The sequence below is a fragment of the Ixodes scapularis genome, unplaced genomic scaffold (assembly GCF_016920785.2).
Source record: "Ixodes scapularis isolate PalLabHiFi unplaced genomic scaffold, ASM1692078v2 PGA_scaffold1__304_contigs__length_218370807, whole genome shotgun sequence".
Lineage (NCBI taxonomy): Eukaryota > Metazoa > Arthropoda > Arachnida > Ixodida > Ixodidae > Ixodes > Ixodes scapularis.
The window spans coordinates 34,516,757-34,538,674 of record NW_024609846.1 but is presented as its reverse complement, the minus strand read 5'-3'; the positions used below and the strand labels follow the sequence as shown (position 1 = coordinate 34,538,674).

The 21,918-nt window shown below is 40.3% G+C and overlaps 1 protein-coding gene across 1 annotated transcript; it reads right to left on the bottom strand.

The window, feature by feature from the left end:
- Positions 1-2,970: 2,970 nt before the first annotated feature.
- On the bottom strand, positions 2,971-18,162 carry LOC121835684. Its single transcript, XM_042290132.1, has 7 exons — positions 18,120-18,162; positions 17,988-18,052; positions 12,832-12,930; positions 10,138-10,216; positions 8,968-9,041; positions 5,733-5,834; positions 2,971-3,045 (listed from the first exon to the last, which is right to left on the bottom strand). Exons 1-7 carry the CDS (start codon positions 18,160-18,162, stop codon positions 2,971-2,973), a joined length of 537 nt encoding a protein of 178 aa, XP_042146066.1.
- Positions 18,163-21,918: the final 3,756 nt, after the last annotated feature.

Below are 21,918 nucleotides of genomic sequence, written 5' to 3'. Positions count from 1 at the left end.
TGACTCCTTGAGGTCACGTGACCTAAGGGGGCTCGCGTGGGAACAGTAAAATTGAGCGCATAAATATACACCTGTAAAAAGAGTGCACAGCAGCGTACCGGAGCATAGCAGAACTTTAGTGACGTAACTTGAATAAACATATGTTGGATTCACAAAACAGTATCAACTCTTCTGGTACATAGTCTTCAAAACCGCACGTGAACCAGTTCTGCATATTACCCTAATAATTTGCATTTAAGAGAGTTTTAGTTGACATAACATTTGGGGTTCATACATCTTCAAAGCTTCGTGCGTGCCACAAATTCCAGGCAAAATTCAAGAAGCACAACGAGGCGTGATTGGTTCGTCTAGAATCTCTAGATGTTTACCTCGTCATGTTTTTACCTCCGAAGTCAATCGTTCAGGCTTTGGCTACTCTTATCGTAGAATACATGGCTTTCATTGACGTAATGTTTGCTGCCGTTAATTTTTACCATGCTCCTGTGCCCGTTCCTACTGCAGCATACATTTTGGCTTCATCGGTTCCGGTCTTCTTGGCAAGGCTGGCCAAGAGCAAGTGTGATGGTGTCAAAGGTATTCCGCAGAAGATACGGGCGAAGGAGAATGATACGATGCCATCTTACGTCGCATGAAAGGCACGTACAGCCAATATTTAAAATTAAATTACTATCCGTAACTCTGTAATGTTGCCGACTGCTCCAGTGGCGCCATCGACTTCAACACAAAAGCCATTAGTTGTAACACAATGCCCCCACGCAAAGCAAGAGGAGCTTCGTTCCATTTAGGTGCACCTTTTGTATAGGTACAGAAAAGTGTAGGGTGGTGTACTTCAGGTCCTATCTCAATACGCATACCGGAAGTGCACCGCCCTATACTTTTCTGCGGGGGTGCAAGAGGTGCAAGTAGATCGAACAAGGCTAGGTTGGAGTTTTACCAGCATGGACTTCGGCTTGATTTTGAGCCAGAAATGTGTCATGTGCATTTCACTATATCTAAAATTTTGTTTTCTGCAGTCTTTGTTTCTAGGAGCCAGAAAAAGCCCTCACTTGGGTTCCTTCTGCCTTTGGGATAATCCTCACGCGTCTCCAACGAGCTCTCTCTGGTACGAAAAAAAAATGAGCAATTTCAAAATAAAGCAAGTTTATTTGTTGCAAACAATTACAATTTTAGGGAAAGTTTAACTGCTATGAAAGCGCAACTAGATTAGGAGGCGTTGGTATATCGCCAACGATTAGTGCTTCATCTCGTATTGTGAAGCTCTGCTATTACTCCTTTAATATAGTTTTGTATTTTGTGCGATTAACAAAACAATTAAAGCACAGCCACGCCAGCGGAGCCACAGCTCGCCGCAAGCCGCACAAGCCTGGCTATTCTGGTGAATGGCGACATTTCTCTTCCGGCCGACAAATAATTTGGTGCTCAATCTCTTGCGCGCTGCACAAAAAATACGGCCAATTATATGCGGCGCCTGCAGTTGTAATTATATAAATGCCATGGCAACACCCCACGGCGGGTCATGGCACGTGCGTTTGCGTGACACCAGGTGACGCCAAGATCGGTTTCACCACAAAAGGTAGAGACTTCCCCGCCGTAGAGAGAATGGTCTGTTCCCGATTTCTGTCTGCTGTGCCACCGCAAATAATGTGACAAAAAAGAGGCCACGACAATATCGCAACCGCCACAATCCACGCTTTCGCGTTCAACGCTAGAGACCGAGGTCTTTGATACAAGCGTCCCAGCCAATCTAGCGCCAAAGACGTGCCATGTGACCTCGCGCTCCGTGAGTTGCTAGGCCACACCGAAGCGTCAGATTCCTTCATCCATCTTCGGTGTGGCTTCGATGTGGCTTGTAGCGTCCGCCTGGCAGCTCGGCCTGTTTCTGTCCCAGCTTGGGCTCGCAGAGTGCACGCTTTAGGGGTCGCTCAGCGTGAGCGCGCAAGCCATACTCCGTTCGTTGTACGTACGAAACAGCCAGCGAAGCCAAACGCTATACCTCAGTGTTTCTGTAGCGCGACTCAATGCTACTTTTTAACTTATTTAGCCAAACCCAGAACAGGCTTCGCCTTGCTATTTGGACTGTACGACTTTACACAAACAGTGGAAAGAGCAGGTGATTTTATTAACGGTCACACTTCCCATTTACACGCACACATCACAAATACGTACGCCAAGAAGCAGTCATAGTGCACTGATTAACTGGAGTTGGCAGCTCCACTGCAAGAAATACGCTTCGCTTTGTAAGCAATCAATTGAACGAACATCATTCCGGAACTTGAAAGGATTACAAGCACGTACCTTTTTTCTCGTCAAGGATCTGTTTTAATATGTTTGCTAGGAATTAAGGAACCGTATCTCTATATATAAAGCATTGCCTGAGGCAATAATATTTTGACACGGTCGGAAAACTTTCCTCCGCAAGGAGATTCTGACTGGGTGTGATGTCGCTCTTCCGCACTATGTAAGAATATTTCATTCAGTCTAATCTATATAATATATTTATAGATGTATATGTGAAAACATAAATCACAAACATACGTCGTGATAAAACTTTTGACGCATTTCTAACGTCTGTACTTTATGGAGTTCAGTTGAAAGAATGTCTATAAAACATTTCTTAAATATATGTGTTCGACGTGACTGGATAGGAAGGTTAAAAATGCGTTTAATTCTGGCGAGGATTTTTACAGTTAGCCTGAAATAGTTTTGGTAAGGGCGCTGATAACTGTTCGAATGTGCTCACAAATTCGGTGCTTGTTATTGGTATTGACTAAATTGGTTGAGATTCTTATATTCTTGCTCCTAATAAAATTCAACGTATGTTGAGTTGTCTTAAGAATCCATTGGTTTCGTTAAATAGAAGCAGTCACAGTATGTGCACCTTTTAAATTATTTTGTTTAGAAAGAATGTAATCAATAGAGAGGAAGATATACTTTTATTAAGATTGGCTTTTTTGAGCGAAGATTTAAGCCTCAGTTTTCAATGGGATGCGTCCCGGTAGTATTAACACACAGTCCACTTCTGCATTCACCACGCTCACCAGTGAACTGGAAAGCAAGAATGATTTACGGTGAAAAATATTTTAATATTATGAGCACGCGAATGCGCTGATTAAAACTGTACTGGTTGACAGTTTATAAAACATAGCAAAAACCTTCGTCTAAATGTTGCGTTATTTTAGCTCTGCAAAGGTACCCGACTGCAAACATTCCAGCATTTCCTGTTTGCTCAAAAATACGAATTCAGCATGGGGCAGCATTGACAGAAGCGTTGATGCAGCCCTTACTACTATCAAGGCGATTCACTACATGTGTCATCCGGTGCTGTATGTCGCTTTTCAAACAGTTTTTCTCTAATTTATGAATTCGCCATATTACAAACGCGCAATGTAATATTGTCTTGACACTTAAACTGTGGAAAAGAAACTTTTGAATCGGGAATAAGGAATCTCTTGAACGAGGCTTTCTATCGGGACTTTGCGGTAAGCTTGAGTGCACTTGAAGAGTGTTTTGATATCCTGAAGTAATAATCTTTTACCGGACATTTTTAACCATGCTATCATCGAGTTTCTGTCAGCCAGGCGTTTTTGCGTAGATTGAGATTGCACAAAATGTTTCTAGCATCTCCCGTATAATTAGACGACAGAACAAAACCGCAAAAGGGCCACTGCTAACAATTGTTATTGTCGCAAACACAAGTGAAGGATCACTTGGGGTCGTCCTAAAAGTTTAGGATTCAGAACAATGCATTTCTAAAGAAAACCCTTTTTTTTTTTGACAGGCACGTTTTGAAGCATTTGCCGAAACAATGACCTAGATGCAAATATGGTGCCCTCACTGGTCTTTTTGGGTGACTTCCGAGAGGAAGTGTGGTTCATTTTTTTTCCCTTCTAAATATTACCGTCGATCAGGGCTTCGGGCGAGTAAGCTTTTTTCTTTTCTGCTTGTTTGTCGGCTTTTATGTTGTTTCTTTCGCTGAGCACATTCACGTGTCCCTTCTCCGTGCGGAGACGACGCCTCCCTTTTTGGTTTAATATATATTATTTTAGCAGTATTTAAAGCATACGGGGACATTAGAAGCACGAAGATCTGTCGCAGTGATTATCGAAAATACGTAAAGACAGTTCTTAGACTGTTCGGAAGCAGTATTTTACTGAGATGTACTGCAGCATACTGTGAAAAAGGACTTTGCTATAACTGCACATGGGATACGCTCTCTGCCGCTTGACTTAGCCGACGCTGTGAAAGATGGTTTATTTATCTTGGTGGGATTACACAGTATCTGGGAGAGCCGCTTATGGCAGTGCAGCTTGCTGATGTAAAGGTACAAGTTGTAAGCAGGTACTTTTTTGGAGAACCGAGGAAATTCGAGTCGAGTATCAAGTTCTGGGAAATTTCACACATTGGTTCCCTGCCCTTAACAGGCTGGTTTCTTTTAGATATATCAAGTCAGTCAGGGTTGGCCGTTACTCCGCTGGTTTGTTGGCAAAATATTTACCTGCATGAGTCTTTGTGCACTCGAAATATTCTGGTCTAAAATAATAAAAGCAAGAACACAAAAAAAAAAGCGTGCCTAGCTTTTTTTTGTTTTTGCTGTTCGAACCCGTTCAATCGTCGATCGCCGGCGTCCGAAACTCCGGGTTCACGTTCACCAGTGTCTCTTTGGCGCGGACAGACTTCCGTACCCCATGGGGTATCGAATAAAAAATGAAATATTTTGACGCCTATTAGAGAAAAACGAAATGCTTCTCCGGCCCAGCAGCACAGTGTCAGTCTCATAATTGAAGGGTCGTTCGTGCGATTTTATCGAGGCGCGTTATGAAAGTGATTTTTTCTTTCTATTATGTAGTATTTCTTCTCAATTATGCGTGTTCCTATCCATTTACAGATTGTGCTGTAAAGTACTTGTTAAAGATTGCGTAGCATTTTCCGTGGCGTTTCGTTACATTTTCCTGTGCGCCCTCAACACTTAAACACGGTATTTGTTGAAAGCAAAAAATGACCGATGCTTCGGTTTCCGGGCTCAAAGATTTGACCTTTTGAATTCAACGATGTAATATGTGTGCAACAATGCACATGTGTGCAACAGTTGTTGCACACATCTGCGAATTGCGACATTTCAAAATAACTGACAAATGCCTTCGCCTTCTACGTAATCAAATGAAAAATAAGGACGTGAGGTAGAGCACGGATAGTGGACTGAGGACGTGTACCATTTATGGGCTCTTCCCCCCGCTACAAGTTTGTTGTCGAGATGAACTTTTATTAAAGATTGTGTCAGGCACTTTTGAAGAGTTTAAAAGAATAAACAAGTTCCGATGTTTTGGTTGTCAGTGTTCCTTTAAGGCTGTTTCATGCAGCTACTGCTTAGGACGAAATAAGGCACTATCCTCATCTGTTGGTTCCTCAAGGAACACTTCAGGCTTGCGCATACTTGTTTATTTTTACTCACGAATATTTCACCGTAGGCCTAAAATAATACTTATAATGTTACACCCGACGATTGGCCGTAAAGGGTGCATAGATTTGGTGTCGCAAATATGTCCAAAACTTGTCTATTTTAACGCATGCCGAAAAAGTTTCAGGGATATCCCATAGATGGCACCTGTGTGCAGGTGTAATCTCCAGTTGTAAGCGGTCAAAAGCAATTGAAATAGAGTCCGCTTTATATACCTTTATAATACGTTAATAACAATTCCCTGCTTCTTCACAGTTTTATGTTTAATTGTACTCACATTGCAGGGATTATGATCCAGATAAATGCCGAAAAAATATCCACTCTTTCCAACTGGATGAGTTTTGTTGCAAATATGCAGGCATTTGTCCACGGGATCCGTCTGAAGAATGTAAGGTACAAAGCACCATGAATCACTCTTTATAAAATAAGAAGTAAAATTTCCTCTCTGTCGTCGATTGTATACACATAGAGGGTGTTAAAGCGAAATGGCGCAAAAACCCAAATATGCCTGGTACACGCAATGGGTTTCGAACATACACAGTAGTGTTAACAGTTCTATTGATTTAGTCAATATGTTTTTCAATAACCTCTAGTAGCTAGTTGACAAATATTAAAAAACTAACTTTTTAAACACTAATCGGTATAATAGCCCTCCTAAGCAAAAGTTTTAGAAGTTTTAGAGCGCGTTAAAGACAATCCATCTTGCCGTACTTTTTTAAATGTAGCCTTCGTTAGTCTATCTTTTTTTAGATGAAAAAAAAAAAAGAAAGTGATAGTTTAAGAAAAAAGTCGGGGTGCCCTCACGAAAATAAAAAAGACAACACACGAAGGCTGCGGCACCACGCCACAAAAGCACCCAACAAAACAGCGCGGGACAAAAGACCACGCACGTAAGTATATGCGTGTTTTTTTCTCTGTAGGACACATTGTTAGCAGAACGCACCTAAATGGAGTACTTCCTGCTAACCTGTTCAAGAGAGTACGTGTATACTTGTTACTATTTTTGTTCTACTGTTCTAAGACTTTACATTATTCCTGCTCCGTTATCTTTTTATTAAAACGTATATTTTTTAACACATGTTCAGTATGTTCAGTAATAAAATAAACTACCCACGGCAAGCCACTCAAGCTAAATTTCTTGCCGCCCTTTAATGACTGACTGATTGGTAATCGGTTAACGCTTTATTTTGTACAAATGCAGCACCCTCTTTACTCAATATAATAATGAAGATCACGATTAGCGAATTTCATGGAATTGCTATAGAAGTGGTTTATTCGACATACACTTTTGTACACATGGCGAGACTGTTAGCGCGAACATGACATCGGCAACATTTAGGATTTTATTAGGAAAGAGTATTAGTTGGCAGGCAATTTTACCCCTTATATTAGAGTCCTAAATGAGCTCTTTCTATAACAATAATATCTTAGATGACAACCTTTCGGTAGTAAGAAAAAACACAAAAAAATGGCGATCGCTTGTTTGCGCCAACAGTGTCGCGCTCGATACTTGGTGTTTACATTCAGTAAGAAACAATTGCTGCAGAAACAACTTTTGTAGGTTGTCTATGAATTACGATAGCATTCGTTATGAGACTCGCGACAATGCTCACTTTGAATACGACGATGCGAATTTACAGTAAACCCTTTATTTTATGAATGGTTTACGACGCAATTATTGACGTCACCGCGACAACAGCGTGCCACTTTGAAATGCGACTCATCGTCTTTGTTTAATTGTTAAGTCTTCTGTATCTGTGTAGCCGTTTAATGTTCAAACTGTTTCCACGGTATCATTGCAGCTTCGTGTGTTGTGTCTTTTTATGTCTCTTTTAATCGTTTAATGCTCGAGCTGTTCCTCCAGCAGCATTCACCATATACCAGCTACCTCAACTGAAGCCAACTGATGCCGCTCCGTGTATGCGGGGCGCGGGTTTATCTATTTGCTAGAACAACGCCGAGGACGACGTTCTAGAGGACGACGTCAAAGACCACGTCTACAACGACCTCTAAGACGACCTCCAGGTTCATCTCAAGGACGACACCTAGAACGATCCCAAGGATGACGTCCTGAATGATGACGTCCATATATGGGCGGCGCCTGCGTATGTGAACGTCGTACGTATCTGTACACCCTGCACATCGAGTTACGCATACGCACGGCGCATTCGAGATCACAGAGTGTATCGCGAAAACCAGTGATGTATATAAAAAGATCTATCGCAGCGACAGTGCAAAAGAGAGTTAATCAGGGCCGGTATCATACTGGGACAGGACGTTCAGCTGTCTCCGAGATTCTTGCGTCTGGATCAGAACCCAATGAGGTAGATCCTCATTGGTCGCCAGTCATCTGCTGGGTGAGGCTTTGCTCGGTCTTTAAGGCAAAAATTACACTGAACTCGTTAATTGTGAACTTCATTCTTCGTTTTAGTTAAATGGGGTATAAATTCTACGATATAAGACGTAAACGGATTAACAATCCTCACACATTAAACGACGGCAAGAAATTTAGCCTCATTTGACTGTGGTGGCAAGGTTTTATATTACCAAATATTGAATAAAAGCTGTAAGTATAGGCAAAAAAATATAAAGGCACACGGTAATCATATAAAGTCGCATAACGGTACAACATAAAATGCAATGGCAATACATGTGGGCTGAAAAACACTTTGGCAGCAAGTACTAAAAATAGCTCGTTCTGCGAATAATACGTAATGCGTATGCAAAAAGCAGCATGCATTGACGTCGTGCTGTTTTGTCGCATGCAGTGTTCTTGATGGCCTCTTGTCCTCTTTTGACGCGGTGCTGTCTTCACGCGCCCCAATTTGGACGCGCTTTTTGGTCGCATGCTGCTCTGCCACGTTCCCGAAGGCTACGTCGATAGAAACCACACAATACGGCACTCAACGTGGACAACATTTTTCTGTATTGGAGAGTCGGCGCACCAATAAATGTTTCGAACTTTATCAACAGGACTGTGAGCACTTCTGCATTGGTTCGACACGCCGAGAAAGAGAGAGAGAGGTCTTGCGAAAGAGAAAAAAAGTAACGTGGTAGTTACACCAAGAGGCCGAACGGTCATCGTTGGAGGAGGGGGGGGGGGGGGGGGGGGGGCAGGAGGAGATAACAGCTGATAGAAGAGAACATTTAAAAAAAAAGAAAAACGGGTCTGTTTTTCTTGCCAAAGCCGACAAGCCGGCCACGAGAAGCCACAAACTACATGGCGAGCATCATATTTTTGTACGTTGATACAAATGAGCTCGAAAACTCTATATATGGTCTCTTAAATAAGGAATGGATTTCACGAAATAATATACTTAGTATTTAAGCCGAATATTGATTTGCCTGGTCACCGTAGAATATTATACTTGCTAAGTGAATTGACAGTGAGCTCTGGTGCTTAGACGACTAAATATAGTAATATGTGACGTGAGTTCAACAATAAAAAACGTTTCTATTATACTTATGATTTGTTTTAGGTTTCATTAGCATATATTGATTTCATAACTCACGCTAGACTTGGGGTCGCAATAATGAAACTGGGCTTGCGTCTCAGGAAGTTGGCTCCATACTTGTTGTATGTTGTCTGTCGGAACGAAAAAGTATAAAATATCAGTTCTGCGCGGCATTCGGTAAGGTCATGGAAGAATCATAATACCTTTTACTTCATAACAAATATAAAAAGAAAGTAAGCAAAAACTTTATGGTAGAATAACATGAAAATTGAAACGTATAGTTGGAGGTTTTTAGGAATACTCTTGTCAATATGAAGAGGTAGCGTGTACGTTTAGATAGTTGGGCGAGTGAAACACGCTCTAAGAAACGTTTTTTTTTTTTTTTGGGATAGACCTTTTTACCATTGTTGAGTTATTTATAATAGGTTTGAATGAGGTAATTTTGATCGGGGTAAAGTCAAAAATTGCTAATGTGACCAGTTAAAGACGTAATAACGATTAGTTGTGTGTAGTTCTGGAAAAAAAATAAAACTGTTAGGTAGAGTACAATTAAATAGGGGTATGCTTGTGTCTCGAACGTTTCACAAATTGTACCCACAACTTCGGTTGTGGGTACAAAGTTACAAGAAATTGAGCAGTCCTTGGTTAATTCAGAGCACAGACACAGCAATAGCTGCTAGACGTCACACTTAAGTCGCAGCGCATTGACGTCGGGTTCACGCACCGTGGGAGAGGGAGGTTCGTGAACAAAAGCGTTCGGAAAAAAAAGACATATGTTTTGTCCCGAACGATTTTGTTTTCTTCTAGTCTCTACCGAACGCTTTTGTTTCTTTTTTTGTTCTGGAGCGCGTGAAAGCGCGTCTCCTGGCACTAGCTCTTGGCATTGACAGTGATACGACGGTGTTTCTATTGTGTCACCGTTTTGGGATGAATATGTTGCACCTCACAAAGATCTCCTCCACTCTCACAATGACTTTAATGGTAGGGCATGTTTTAGATTTTTCAGGCTACATGGAATGTTCGAATACGACCGCAAGTAGGAGGTTGTACAAAACCTCTGATCAAAAACGGTCCACGCGCGTCTGCTTCAGGCATGCGTTAGGCAGGATGTTTCATTGGTAGCCATACTTGGCAAACAAGCAAGTGCAAAACGAATTATCATAGGAATCCCTCATTTTCTTATTCTATACAATTTAAATGTTTAGTTTACATGCAAAATCCTGTTACCTTCTTTATATTCAACGCATGTTCCGTTTTTGCAAGTCCCAATGTGATCGAACTTGTTAGGGTCACCATCTTGAAGGACCTGCAGGGAAAACATTGTCTCTTTAGCTCACATACCGCAAAAATGAGAATTAAGTAAGTAGTAATATACAACCTAGAATAAAAATCTTCCGTGATTAAATTCGTACGGTAACGCAAGATGTTTAGGAAACCCAATGTATTTCTATTACAACACACTAGACTGCGCTCCCTATGTATAAAAAAATGAATTCTTACAGCTAGGTAGCAGGGATGCAAAATACGTCAAGACTACCGTGATTAACGTATACATGTAACTCGCCAGTTATGTATTAAAACTGAGGCTTATAGAGTGAATCCATAACACTAAGAATCGCGATCGTTTGAATAGTTTTCTGGCAATACGCGCAAAATAAATGTTTTTCTAGAACTGCCTCGAAAAAAATGTTCCTTGTTTTATACAACATTGTTCCGTCCGTCGCCTCCGGGATCTTTTTTTTTTTTTTTTTTTTTAATGTGTAACATCAATGAGTTTGCCACGCTGTTTACTAACACTTCATTACAACATAGATTTATTTCTAAAGGGGGACGAGGAAAAATGGTTCATAATATATTTAGTAGTACGCACGCACCTCTATTCAGCTAGAGATGTAGACAAGGAGTGAAAATCTGGCCTTGAATTTTGTTTTTACACAGAGTTCCTGAGAATAGGGAACCTTGGTATTTGACCCGGGTATTTGAACTATGCATCGCGGAATTATTCAATTCCATGAGAGTCTGACGGCAGCGGTTGGGAAAAAGGCGAATGTATGAGAACATGACGGTACCTGGATCAAAAGGTAATTGAGAAAAACTAATATTTTTTATGAGTCCGCGTCCACATAAACTTAGTTTCATCAAAATGAAAATGACATTGTGGGGGATTGAATCATCTATTTTGTTGAAACAAACGTGTCAGCAAAAATAAAGCAGTATTGATTCCCTTTCTTGCTTACACGAGTTTTTTACTCATATAAATCCCACGGGTATTCGCAGAAAAATTTATTGTTTTGATGGTATAAGGACATCGGCTGATAGCGAATTTTAGTTTTTTATTTTTATTTTTTTAATTCAGGCAACGTCATCTTCTAAAACGTTTAAGTTACATCCCAACCGCTAGCTTACATTCTTACTGAGTTTGTGATTTCTGCGATGCATAGTTTATTCACCTGAGCCAAAAAACACGGTAAACATTTGACGGGGCATATTTTGTTTATTTGTTTGTGCTCAAGAACCATTGTATTTATTTGTGAGCTAATATCAATCTAGTTTTATTCAAGCGAATAGAAAGAGAAGAAACACAGTTTGCAGCTACATTACGCGTGGCTCATTTAATTATTTCGAAACAGCTGAAAATACTGGGGCAAACAAGACACAAACAACACGGACGTACGTTAACTTCCAATGGTTTAATGAGAATTTCGTGTTCAAGCAATCCAAACGCATACCCTGCTGCTGACGCCAGAAAAAAAAAAAAAGACTGACATGTTTACTCTCATCACAAAGTATACCTCGGAAGAATCATGTGCACAAACATTTATCAAGAAACGAAACCTTTTCGTCAGTTAAATAAATCAATGGCGTGCGAACATACTTCTTTTCTTGTTTGTCAAATAATATTGTTAGTCATAACAACGATTCGCATCCTGCGTACGGAAAGATGGCCCCCAGATTTGTCACAAACAGCTCGTCGACACTCACGCATTCTTTTACTGAAACATCGCGCTCTTGTCGTATGCACTCGTGCCTTAACTTAGCGGGCTTTCGGACATAATAATCGTGAAGCATCTTGTAAACTAAGAATATTGTTTCTTGAATCACTGTCCGATGGTTTTGCTTTGCCTTCAAATGACAAATATTTGACTACTCACAGTGTAAAGAAAAAAAATATTCAAATAATATTTATAGCATACTTCTTGATGTCGAATCAGATCTTATGGGGAATAACTAGCACTTCCGACTGCCGCTGCATTCGGTGTCTTTTTATTACAGACTCAAACTTATATGCTGTCTTCTTCGACAACACTGATGAACGTTGAAGAAGTTTCGAACAACATCCCAGCGACGAGTTATAACTATCGAGGTCTGGGGAATTATTTCAATCAACAATGATACGAAAATTATGAATCCGTAACATTAAGTGCGGCCGTTGAAGTAGGTTTCTCACACAAAGACAACCATAAAGATAATTTCTCCTGTGATGCATATAAATATGTCTTGTTCTGAAAGAATGGAACAGCATAATCTTTCTTTTGAAATTATCAGCTGCAATGAGCTGCGCTCATAGCGTTATGATTTTACAATAAATATCAATATTATTTGGTCAATTAGTTTGTATATCAAATGCACGCACACAAGAATTTGTTTAATGAGTTACCACAACGACTCCGCAAGCTAAACAAACCGGTTTATTGCGTTATTAGTATGCTTTGTTTCCAAACATTATTTATATGATCTACTTTGAGCAAAGACGACGGGATAGAAAAAATATTAAATTAGATAGAAATGCAATAAACTTTACGCAACCACCTTGAAGTGAAATGTTCATGCCGCTGTTACACTTTGTACATACAGATAATGATTACAAATGAAGGAAATCAGCAGCAAACGTAAGGTTAACTAATGTGTACGTGTACTTACCACACACACGGTACCATCCTTGTAACGACCCCAGTAAAGGTTGGTGTCTTCTGGGTTACCATTTTTACAGCCGTAAGTGCAGTTCAACGAATATCCCGGCTAATTCAAAGAAAAAACAAATTCTTGAGTAAATATATTGTGTAAAGCAATGCTAGATAAAAAATAAAGACAACAATTTAAGCTATATAAAAGATCTATATTTGTTCTAAATATTTCAGTTTCTAATGGACCAGAAAGAGATAAGTCGGTAGTTGATGCACAAGAAAACAGCAATGAACTGAATGGGTGTAACTAGGCATAGACTTTAAATAAGCGGGTTTTGTTTTAGATTTTTTTTTTAACACATCTAAATTGAAGTGAGCAAAAATTCGATTCACTTGAGTATTCTGTCGGCATAGGGGTACTTTTTGTAGCGTGATGTGTCATTATATAAGTTCAGAAAGTTTAATAATTATGGTATTCAGATATTCGCTTCTGCTTATTTAAGTTATTTGTTCTCCCTTAAAAGGCTTCCTACCTACTGTTGTGTAGAGGGCAAATGCACACAGAAGAACATCGAACCATACGGCCAGCAAAATTAACAAACCATGTTTCTCTGCGCGTAAGTGAGAAGGCGAGAAACTGTGAGTGAGAATGATCACGGGTGAGACGAAGCGCCATCCCCGACTCCATTTATATTGTTTATTAGCAAACACCTGACTTTGAGTTTTTAGGATCCTGCCTGGTAGCTGCATGTTGGCGAAAAAACGTTTTTCTACTAGTTTCAATCACCTCTCCAGAATGCAGACTACTCGAACTCAAAGAACCTGTGAAACTTTCGACAGCCATAAAAAAGACAAGATAGCCATTGATACGATAGCAGACAACATGGAAGCTGAGAGCCCTGAGGAACCTGCAACGTTTGCGCAAAAAAGCCGGCAGTCTTTCGCCTCGTATACAACCATACGCAAACAACTGTATCATAAAATCAAAGCTTGCGCCGTGATGTCGCTGTAATGTCTGTGCAGGGAGCAGACGAACTTTTTTGGCGGATAGAAACATCATTGTAACACACGTGGTAACATATGCTGGTTTCAAGAAATTGCTCGTAACTTGAGAAATAGCCGAATAAAGCACATTTACGCGAATTTTTTTTAACTTGCAACGCACTATTTAACAAGACTCTGTCAGCCGCTACTTGTGTAGCGGGTAACAAGCGCTCATTAGGAGGTTTCTTTGAAAACTTCAAATATTAAACTACATATGAAAGTTTCAAAGGACATCAATTCGAACAACAAGAAAATAATTTAAATAGGGACACAATTCTCTGAAAAGTTATGAGAGGTAATGGTGATTGTGACAGATCTGGTGTATTTATGTAATTTCTGGAAGAGGACTCGCACAATGTTGGGTCACTCCTTTCAAGTTAAGTCATATTTTTAAAATATGTTTTATCAAGAATATTTCTGCTGTTTCTAGCGGTTAGACAAAAACGGGAAGGCCATTCGAAGTCGTTTTTAAAGAACAAGAAACTATACTTAATAGACAAAACGCTCACTAAAATTATGGGAATAGGTTGGATGGTACGCGTTATAGACGCAGCTAAAATTAGTTAAAAATGGCAAGAGTTCTGGTCAGAAGTATACTTTAGTGATAGTGGGATCACTCGCAAATAGATTTTTTTAATTAATTCATTTTTTCAAGTGCGCACTGTGGACGCGCACCACGGCGGCCGGCGCAATGATCTAAAGTTCGGTGGCCAAATTTTATTAGTAAACATAGTACTTTTGGATTTACACTTAGCCCAAGTGAGACATTTTCTTCTGGGACGGAAATATTTTACACGAATGAGCCGTACCCATTTAAAACGCAGGGGTGCCGGGCAGTTTTTTCGCTTTTCAGGTATTTTTCATGTGGCTAAGATAGAGAGATTACCTGTTGATATAGTTATAATATATGTAAAAAAGTCTGCGTTCAAATATGTATTTATTTATCACAGCGACGAAGTTTCATTATCGCGCTCTGTCGCACAATGGGTAGAGCACCACAAAACGTCAGACCTTTTTTCTTTTTTTTAAAATACGGTCTTTGGTTTTAGATATGTCTAAAGACGAGTGTGCTTTTTTATGACTCTGATGGTTATATCTAAACCGAGATAAAATCGGCTCACCGAGGTAGCCCAGGAATGGTATATCTTTAATACCGAATTGCGCGATATCGAAGGTACCTAACCAGTTGCGTTTCCAAAATTTAGACGAAAGTTCATAAGCCGACTGCCAGCGGAACGCTGAGGCAGTGCTTGTCTTATTGACTGGACATGAGTGCCAGCCGAACGGCTTTCACGAGTGTATCCGTCTTAGTCTCGGCGGGGAGAAAACATTACGTGTTTAGACGAGCTGCGGCGCTCTGCTGTCTGCAAAAAGCACGCACCGGGTTTCCACAGAAAAAGAGCGGAGGAGATCGACAGAAATGCAAAAAAAAAAAAGTGGACGCTGTTTGGTTCTCATTTGTCGCGAAATAACGCCAATTAATTGTACGCGCATCCGCGTTAAACTGGTCTGTTTTCCGCAAGCTTCCTCTAGTAGCGAAATGCACTACATTATTAGTGCATCTTTATTCAACAGTTATAATTCACGGACGCTACCGTTCGCGCCATGTGAACGGTAGCGCGAACAAAGCCTGGCAGATTACCACAGAAAGCGGCCGTCGAAATGAATAAGGTGGACCAGCAAACAGCGGATGAGAAGGGAGCCACGTGACTAGCGCCCCCGCTGCGAAGATACGCCGAAACGCAATTCTCCTGAGCGAACAAGTGTGGTCCGGGTCCTCGTCGCTGCAAAAGCTGTGCGCTGCCGTCCAGGTTCCCCGAAAAATGGCTCTTTGATGCTGTGTGCTACCAGGACCTCGGACTCCAAATCTGGGACCGGGCACTCTATGACTTCGTCGTCGTACGAGGCTTTGAGTGTAGAGGAGGCTAAGGTGGCGCGAATGGTGGCGTCCGCGATTTAAAATTTTAAATGGTGGCATCCGTGATTTGGCGTCCGTTGAATGAAAGTGCAAGTTTCAGTTTTTTCCGCATCCATTCTCCCTCTCTTTCTCGGTAGTCCTTAGGTTCGCAAAATATCGAATGCGTTCAATCGAATTAGAATATTGGTGTTCGCTTCAACCCTAATCTGTCCTGGGCTAACAGCTATGCCTGAATAAATATTCCAGGGCACTTGGATACATACGTCGCTGCCTGCACCCAGCACATTCCGCTCTACGGCAGCTGGCCTACAAGAATTTTCTTAGCCTAAAGGTAGCCTGTTATCCTGGCAATTTGACTCTTAATAAAATCTATCTTACTAATACTATTGAATTCTTTCAATTTAGAGCTGTCCGATTAATTGTTTATAACTATGAACACGTTGCCTTGGTGACAGAGGATGTCATGACAAAGGTTTTCTGTTCCTCCTCACTTTCAATACTCATCTCAGCATACCACGGCTTTGTGTTTTTTTTTTTTAAGACTTTCCAATCTCCACCCTCAACTTATACAGATTTCTCAATTAGAACGCCTTCGTTTATCTCGAAGACATTTTAACTCTCTTAGCTTACACCGTATACCTTTTAGCAATGTAACTTTTAACAGCCAATTTGTTCCCCTTATCATTAAAATACAATTATTTGCCATATGATTGAGTATTAATCAGTGACAAATATAGTTTTAGAAAAATGTTATGTTGTGCACATTAGCATAACCACGGTTGGTACACACGCAAAATGTAGATTTTTTGTATTGTGTATTCCAATTATTTTACCTTCATCTTTTGATTATAATTCTACTCGCTCTCCGTAAATAATGTAGGGCGTTTGTCACGGTAAAAAATATTTGTTCTACGTGCGGCTTTCTGAGACAAAAACAAGTGCCTATAAGGTAGTAATTACCCTTTGATACAATTTGAGTAGGTCACAATATAGAGGATTCAAAATGCGCAAACGCAAAACGGCAAACATATTTCACAACAAAATAAATGACAAATATTGCTGAGGGTAGACTTTTCTGTACTGAGAGGGGGCACCTTATGAAAATAACTTCAGACATATTCCCATATAAAATTGGAAAGGAAGGGAGATAGCGATAAGAGGCATGCGTATTTTTTGTTCTGTCGGTAGATTTTTGTCTGCCGACAAAGGAATGAGAAGCAATAAACTGATATCATCAATGCATTGGTATCAGATATCCACTCGTTAATGAAGTGCACCTTCAAAAGAAAAACGCTATTGCTCGAAATAAAATCTGTGTTTTCAAGATCAAACCCATACTTTTCACGTTTACAATAAAAAAAAAACGAGGAATATAAGGTAATGCAAAGGAAGGGTAGCAATATTTGAAAAACTCCGAAGAGAGCATGAACGGTAGCTTTACATTAAATATATTTTTTATTAAAAAAGGGGCAAAAAGAACTCTAGAAGAGTATGCTTCTGAGTAGCTAGAACTGCAAGCTGTGGAGATAAAACCTCCAATAGAAACGACGGAGTAAAAGAAGGTTGTGAAGTCTAGGAGGGACATGTGCATACCGGTCTCGACTGCATGCCCGTTATTTTTCAGCACTTTAATTTACAGAAGAGCCAACCATAAAAACACTAAATTCTCTTCCCGAATTTTATAAAATACCCACAGACCATTAACGCTCTTTGTTATGATTTAAATAAGAGGCGTCATAGCGTACGAGATATGGTATTTGAAGCCCATTTGTTTCTAGTTCTAGGTTATACCACAGAGAGTTCGATTACAATTGTGATGTGCATTGGTACTAGTGTGCTTCACGTATAATATATTAAGCTAGATTTAGTTATTCATAAAAGTATACTGCTATGTTGTTTTCTTTTTTACATTTTCTTTCTCGTTTAAAAAGCTTTCATAAACAAGCAGTGTTGTTGCGTCAGCTGATGCGTGTTGATCGAGCGTTAGAGGTGAACTCTGTTGGGCGCTTCTTTTATAAAAAAAAAACACTGACACTGCGCTCATACTGTCCTTTTTAATAACTCGATCGCTCAGTTTAAAATCACTACAGCATTAAAACACGTATTTGCAACCTGCGCAAAACACAATCAAAACGGCATACAAACACGTCTCACCAAAACAAGAAATTGACAACGCTGTGATTGCTTAAAAGCCGTGAAAATGCACTTACATCGTCGAAGCTTTCGTCTGGACATTTCCACAAATCCGGATCTAGTTCAGCGCACTTTACCTCACCTGTTGAGTAGAGCGGGAACAATATATCAAACACGAAAACTATTAACATAAATATTTGGGCACTTACCAAAACTAGCAATGATTACCGTAAAAAGTGTCGCGGCCAGCATTATAACTTCTCGCTAAGAAACCAAATATGAAGAATGGTAAACTTCTGCGATATGAGCCTTATATACGTGGTGACGACAACAGTCTAAAGCTATCTTTGCCTGCAAGCGATAAGTATCCCTCTTTTTATATATGAGGTTGTGTAAGCTAAGGCACGTGAACTTATAACCAGAATGGCCAATGAAATAGCACGGGTCGCTTTATAACGACACGTGCGAAAGTAATGCGTTCTGCAATGCGTTGACGTTTCTACACGTGTCATGCGTCACCTTACTCTAAACAATTGAACTCGGGCTCCTGGCCATGTTTAAAGCCATGAAAACAATGAGTGTTTGTTAAGAAAACGTCACAAAAGGCGTGCTCCCCACGCCCAAGCTCCTTAAAAATATGAATATAGCAAGAGCTAATTTGGCAAAAACACATTTTGCCACAAGTTCCATCGAAATGCACTTATAGGGAACTTTGGTAATATACATACCTATATGAAAACATACACTGAAGGTATCCATTGATTACTGGTTTCGATCTGTTGTAACAGGATATTAAAAACAACATATGGACGAACATTTCTATGGCAAGAGTTCTGAAAAAAAGAGGTCATTCTTTTTTTTTTTGCTTTCACCAAACGAACATTTTTAGAAGATTGAACGATTAGTACGAATTCTAGAATTCCTTTATGTGTATAATAACTTCCCACATGTGCAGAATTTAGAGTCAAACTTTGACCATAGGGACGACTAAGTACGTTTGGTTAAAAATATTTCAATCGAAGTATGATGCACCTGGCGTGCAGTCTCGCTCAAACATAATACTGTGTCAGTAACACAAAACTATCGAGCAATTGGCCGCAACTTGATCATTGATCTGTCGGCAAAGAAGCAACTCTTGCTATCCTGTTTGTGACAGTGGCAAACGTTTTGGATTGTTACCGCGTACAGAAGTTACTACCGAAATTGCGCAAAAGACGACTCATGCCGGCTTCAAATTGGCGGGGTTTAGCATGAAAGATACATAATTTTCGAACTAAAGTGCAAGAACATTTTGAAGATTGACTGTTCTTAACCTGTTGCTAATAAGCTCTATGCTATGTATTAAAATTACACATACGTAATCCGGGTGGTAGTTTTTTATCATTTTATCCCAAGCGGATTTATAATTTTGAAATCACGATCTGCTTTATATTTTTCAATCTTTTTTTATAAACTTCATGCAGGAAATGTTTCGCACGGAGCCCCACGCATGAAAACAGTTGTAGCTGTTGAATATATTGGGCGTCATTTTTAGTGCATCGCCAGAGCCTTAACCCCATGCGTGAAGCTTGAAGACGAGCCTCGTTGTTTGAACCATTTGTTGCCCTTCTTTTAATGGAGTTGAAACCCCATGCCTTGTAGTCTATACCTTCCTGAGTTATATTATTTAAATCAATCTTGGCACCTACGAAAACGTACCGGCCGGAGACGACATCGGTCTTTGTGACTAAGTAGAAAATACGTACAGAACTTGCAGATAGAGTCAGTACTTTTTATAGTGTGGGATACCAGTCCAGCCCTCCTCAGGGAGCTCGCCCCAGCTTCCGTAGACGTGTTAACTCTCTAACTCTGCTTGCGTGCGAGCCAAGCTGTAAGCTTTATTAGATTACCCTTTCCAGTTCCTTTCTTCATTTAGAAAGAAGCTAATTTTATAAACGCAGTTGCTCCTAATCTGACTACTTGTACACTCTATTCAATGTGTCAAGGGTGCTCCGGTGTTTATTTAGTATTGTTATGATTATAATTATTATGATTATTACTATAGTTATTACTAACATTAGTACTGTTGTGGTTGTTAGTCAGGAAACATAAAATCAAATTCGTTGAAGTGCATTTTGTCGAAATTCCTGAGCTGTTCTTTTGATCCGCCAGATCGCAGCTTTTGAAGATTTTTCGGCCCCAATTTTTCCGGATCACCAGGAAGGCCATGCGAACAGTGTGCCTGATTTGTTCACTGCTCACTTCAGGCCCTTATAGAAAGAAAACATGGATTGCACGGCACCTAAGCTGCCTCACTAGACTGGGTTTGGTAACGTGATTAGTCGCAGTAATGTCTACAAAATATTTTTCCAGCAATGAATAAGAACAATTGAAACGTCACTGTCTGCCGTACATGAACGAATTCCCTTTTCTATTTTAAATATTACCACGAGGTACTCACACTCATAGCGTGAAATGTCTTGAACAACTTAAAAATATCTGAAATAAACCCAAAAATATCGAAAGTTGCCTCAATCGTTTTAGTCCTGAAGTGAGAAAATTGGGGCGATGTTCAACTTCCGACCAACTTCACTTTTATTTTCATTTATTGAACTCTTCAGAAAAGGCATACATCAAAACTTGTATGTCAAGTTTCGTAATCAAAACCTTTCTAATCAAAGTGGCATTATGTCTTGCGCATTGGCGGCTACAAATCTTTCACTTTTTATGTATAATTCACTTTCAGTAGTCTCTGAAAAAGGCCACTTCAACGTTCCTTACCTTGACCTGAATAAGCCGTTGAACATGGTTAATCACAGGATCATCCATTCAAAGCCATCGTATTTGGAGTATGAGGTACGGTATTAGGGGGAGTAAAAAGTCATTTGTTAAATATGAAAGCGTTTTTTGTGTCAACAATACATCATCTACGATGCGCAGGGCAAACTCTGGTGTACCTCAAGAATCAGTCTTGGACCCCCTCATTTTCGTCATTTTTCTAAGCGAGATATTTTCTGTTGTTTAGTGCCTCGCTAACGGTGGTCGGTGGCCACGGTCTCACGAACAAGCACCATTTTACCTCCGTTGGGGAAGTCCGTTCAGTTGAGCTCAACTGTCATTAGCGGCTCGATGACAGTTGGCGCCGCCGTGTAACTCCGGCCGATCGCGATTGAGTCAACTGTCGTTGACTCAATGGCAGTTGAGAGCGCCCGTGTAACTAAGATATAACATGGGCAACCTACAGCTTCGGAAACCCATTGCAATGGTATTCGCAACTCCAGCGCGCCGCTCGCCCTCCCGCGGACCTGCGGAGAACTAGAGAAACGGGGACGGCAGCGGCGGCGGCGGCGCAGTAAAGGTGGCAGGGGATTATTTTCGTCAGGGATTATTTTCGTCCGGGATTATTTTCGTCAGGGATGATGGCATCTTCATATCAACTTCGGCAGCGAAGATAATCCGCGATGGAGATAAAGGCGCAGTTTGGGGTATTTGTATCTAGGTCACAGCGTCAAAGTTGGTCGTAGCCGACGTCTTGTGTGTTGAACGGGGAGGAGAGGCTAAACTTTTTGTACGAAAAAAGTTACAGGATAGGTAGAACTTCTGACCCGGAAAATCTAGCAAGAATCAGCCGACATCGAGGCTTGAGTTATCACAATATGGAGATTCGTTTTGCCGCTCCACGTTGAGCAAGCCCATGAACATTAAAAAAAAAAAAAAAGAAGGATGAAAACGACATATACGCTAGTGTACGTCCTGTTTTCAGCCGCTGTTTCGGGGCTTTTGTCATGCTTAATATTCACCAACTCGTTTGCGCCCTCTCATTAAGTGCACTTAAATTTACGGTTACCAGTAGCTTTAAGAAAACGCTTACCTTGAATCGGTGTTACGTTACGCCTGTAATTGATCACTATACTCAAAGAGTGCTCACATCTTCACTATCTTTAATAACAAAACATTCAAATAATTTTTTTTTAAATGAAAATGTAGTTTTTCCTGACATAAAATTCAGGCAATATAGAGAAAAGGTTC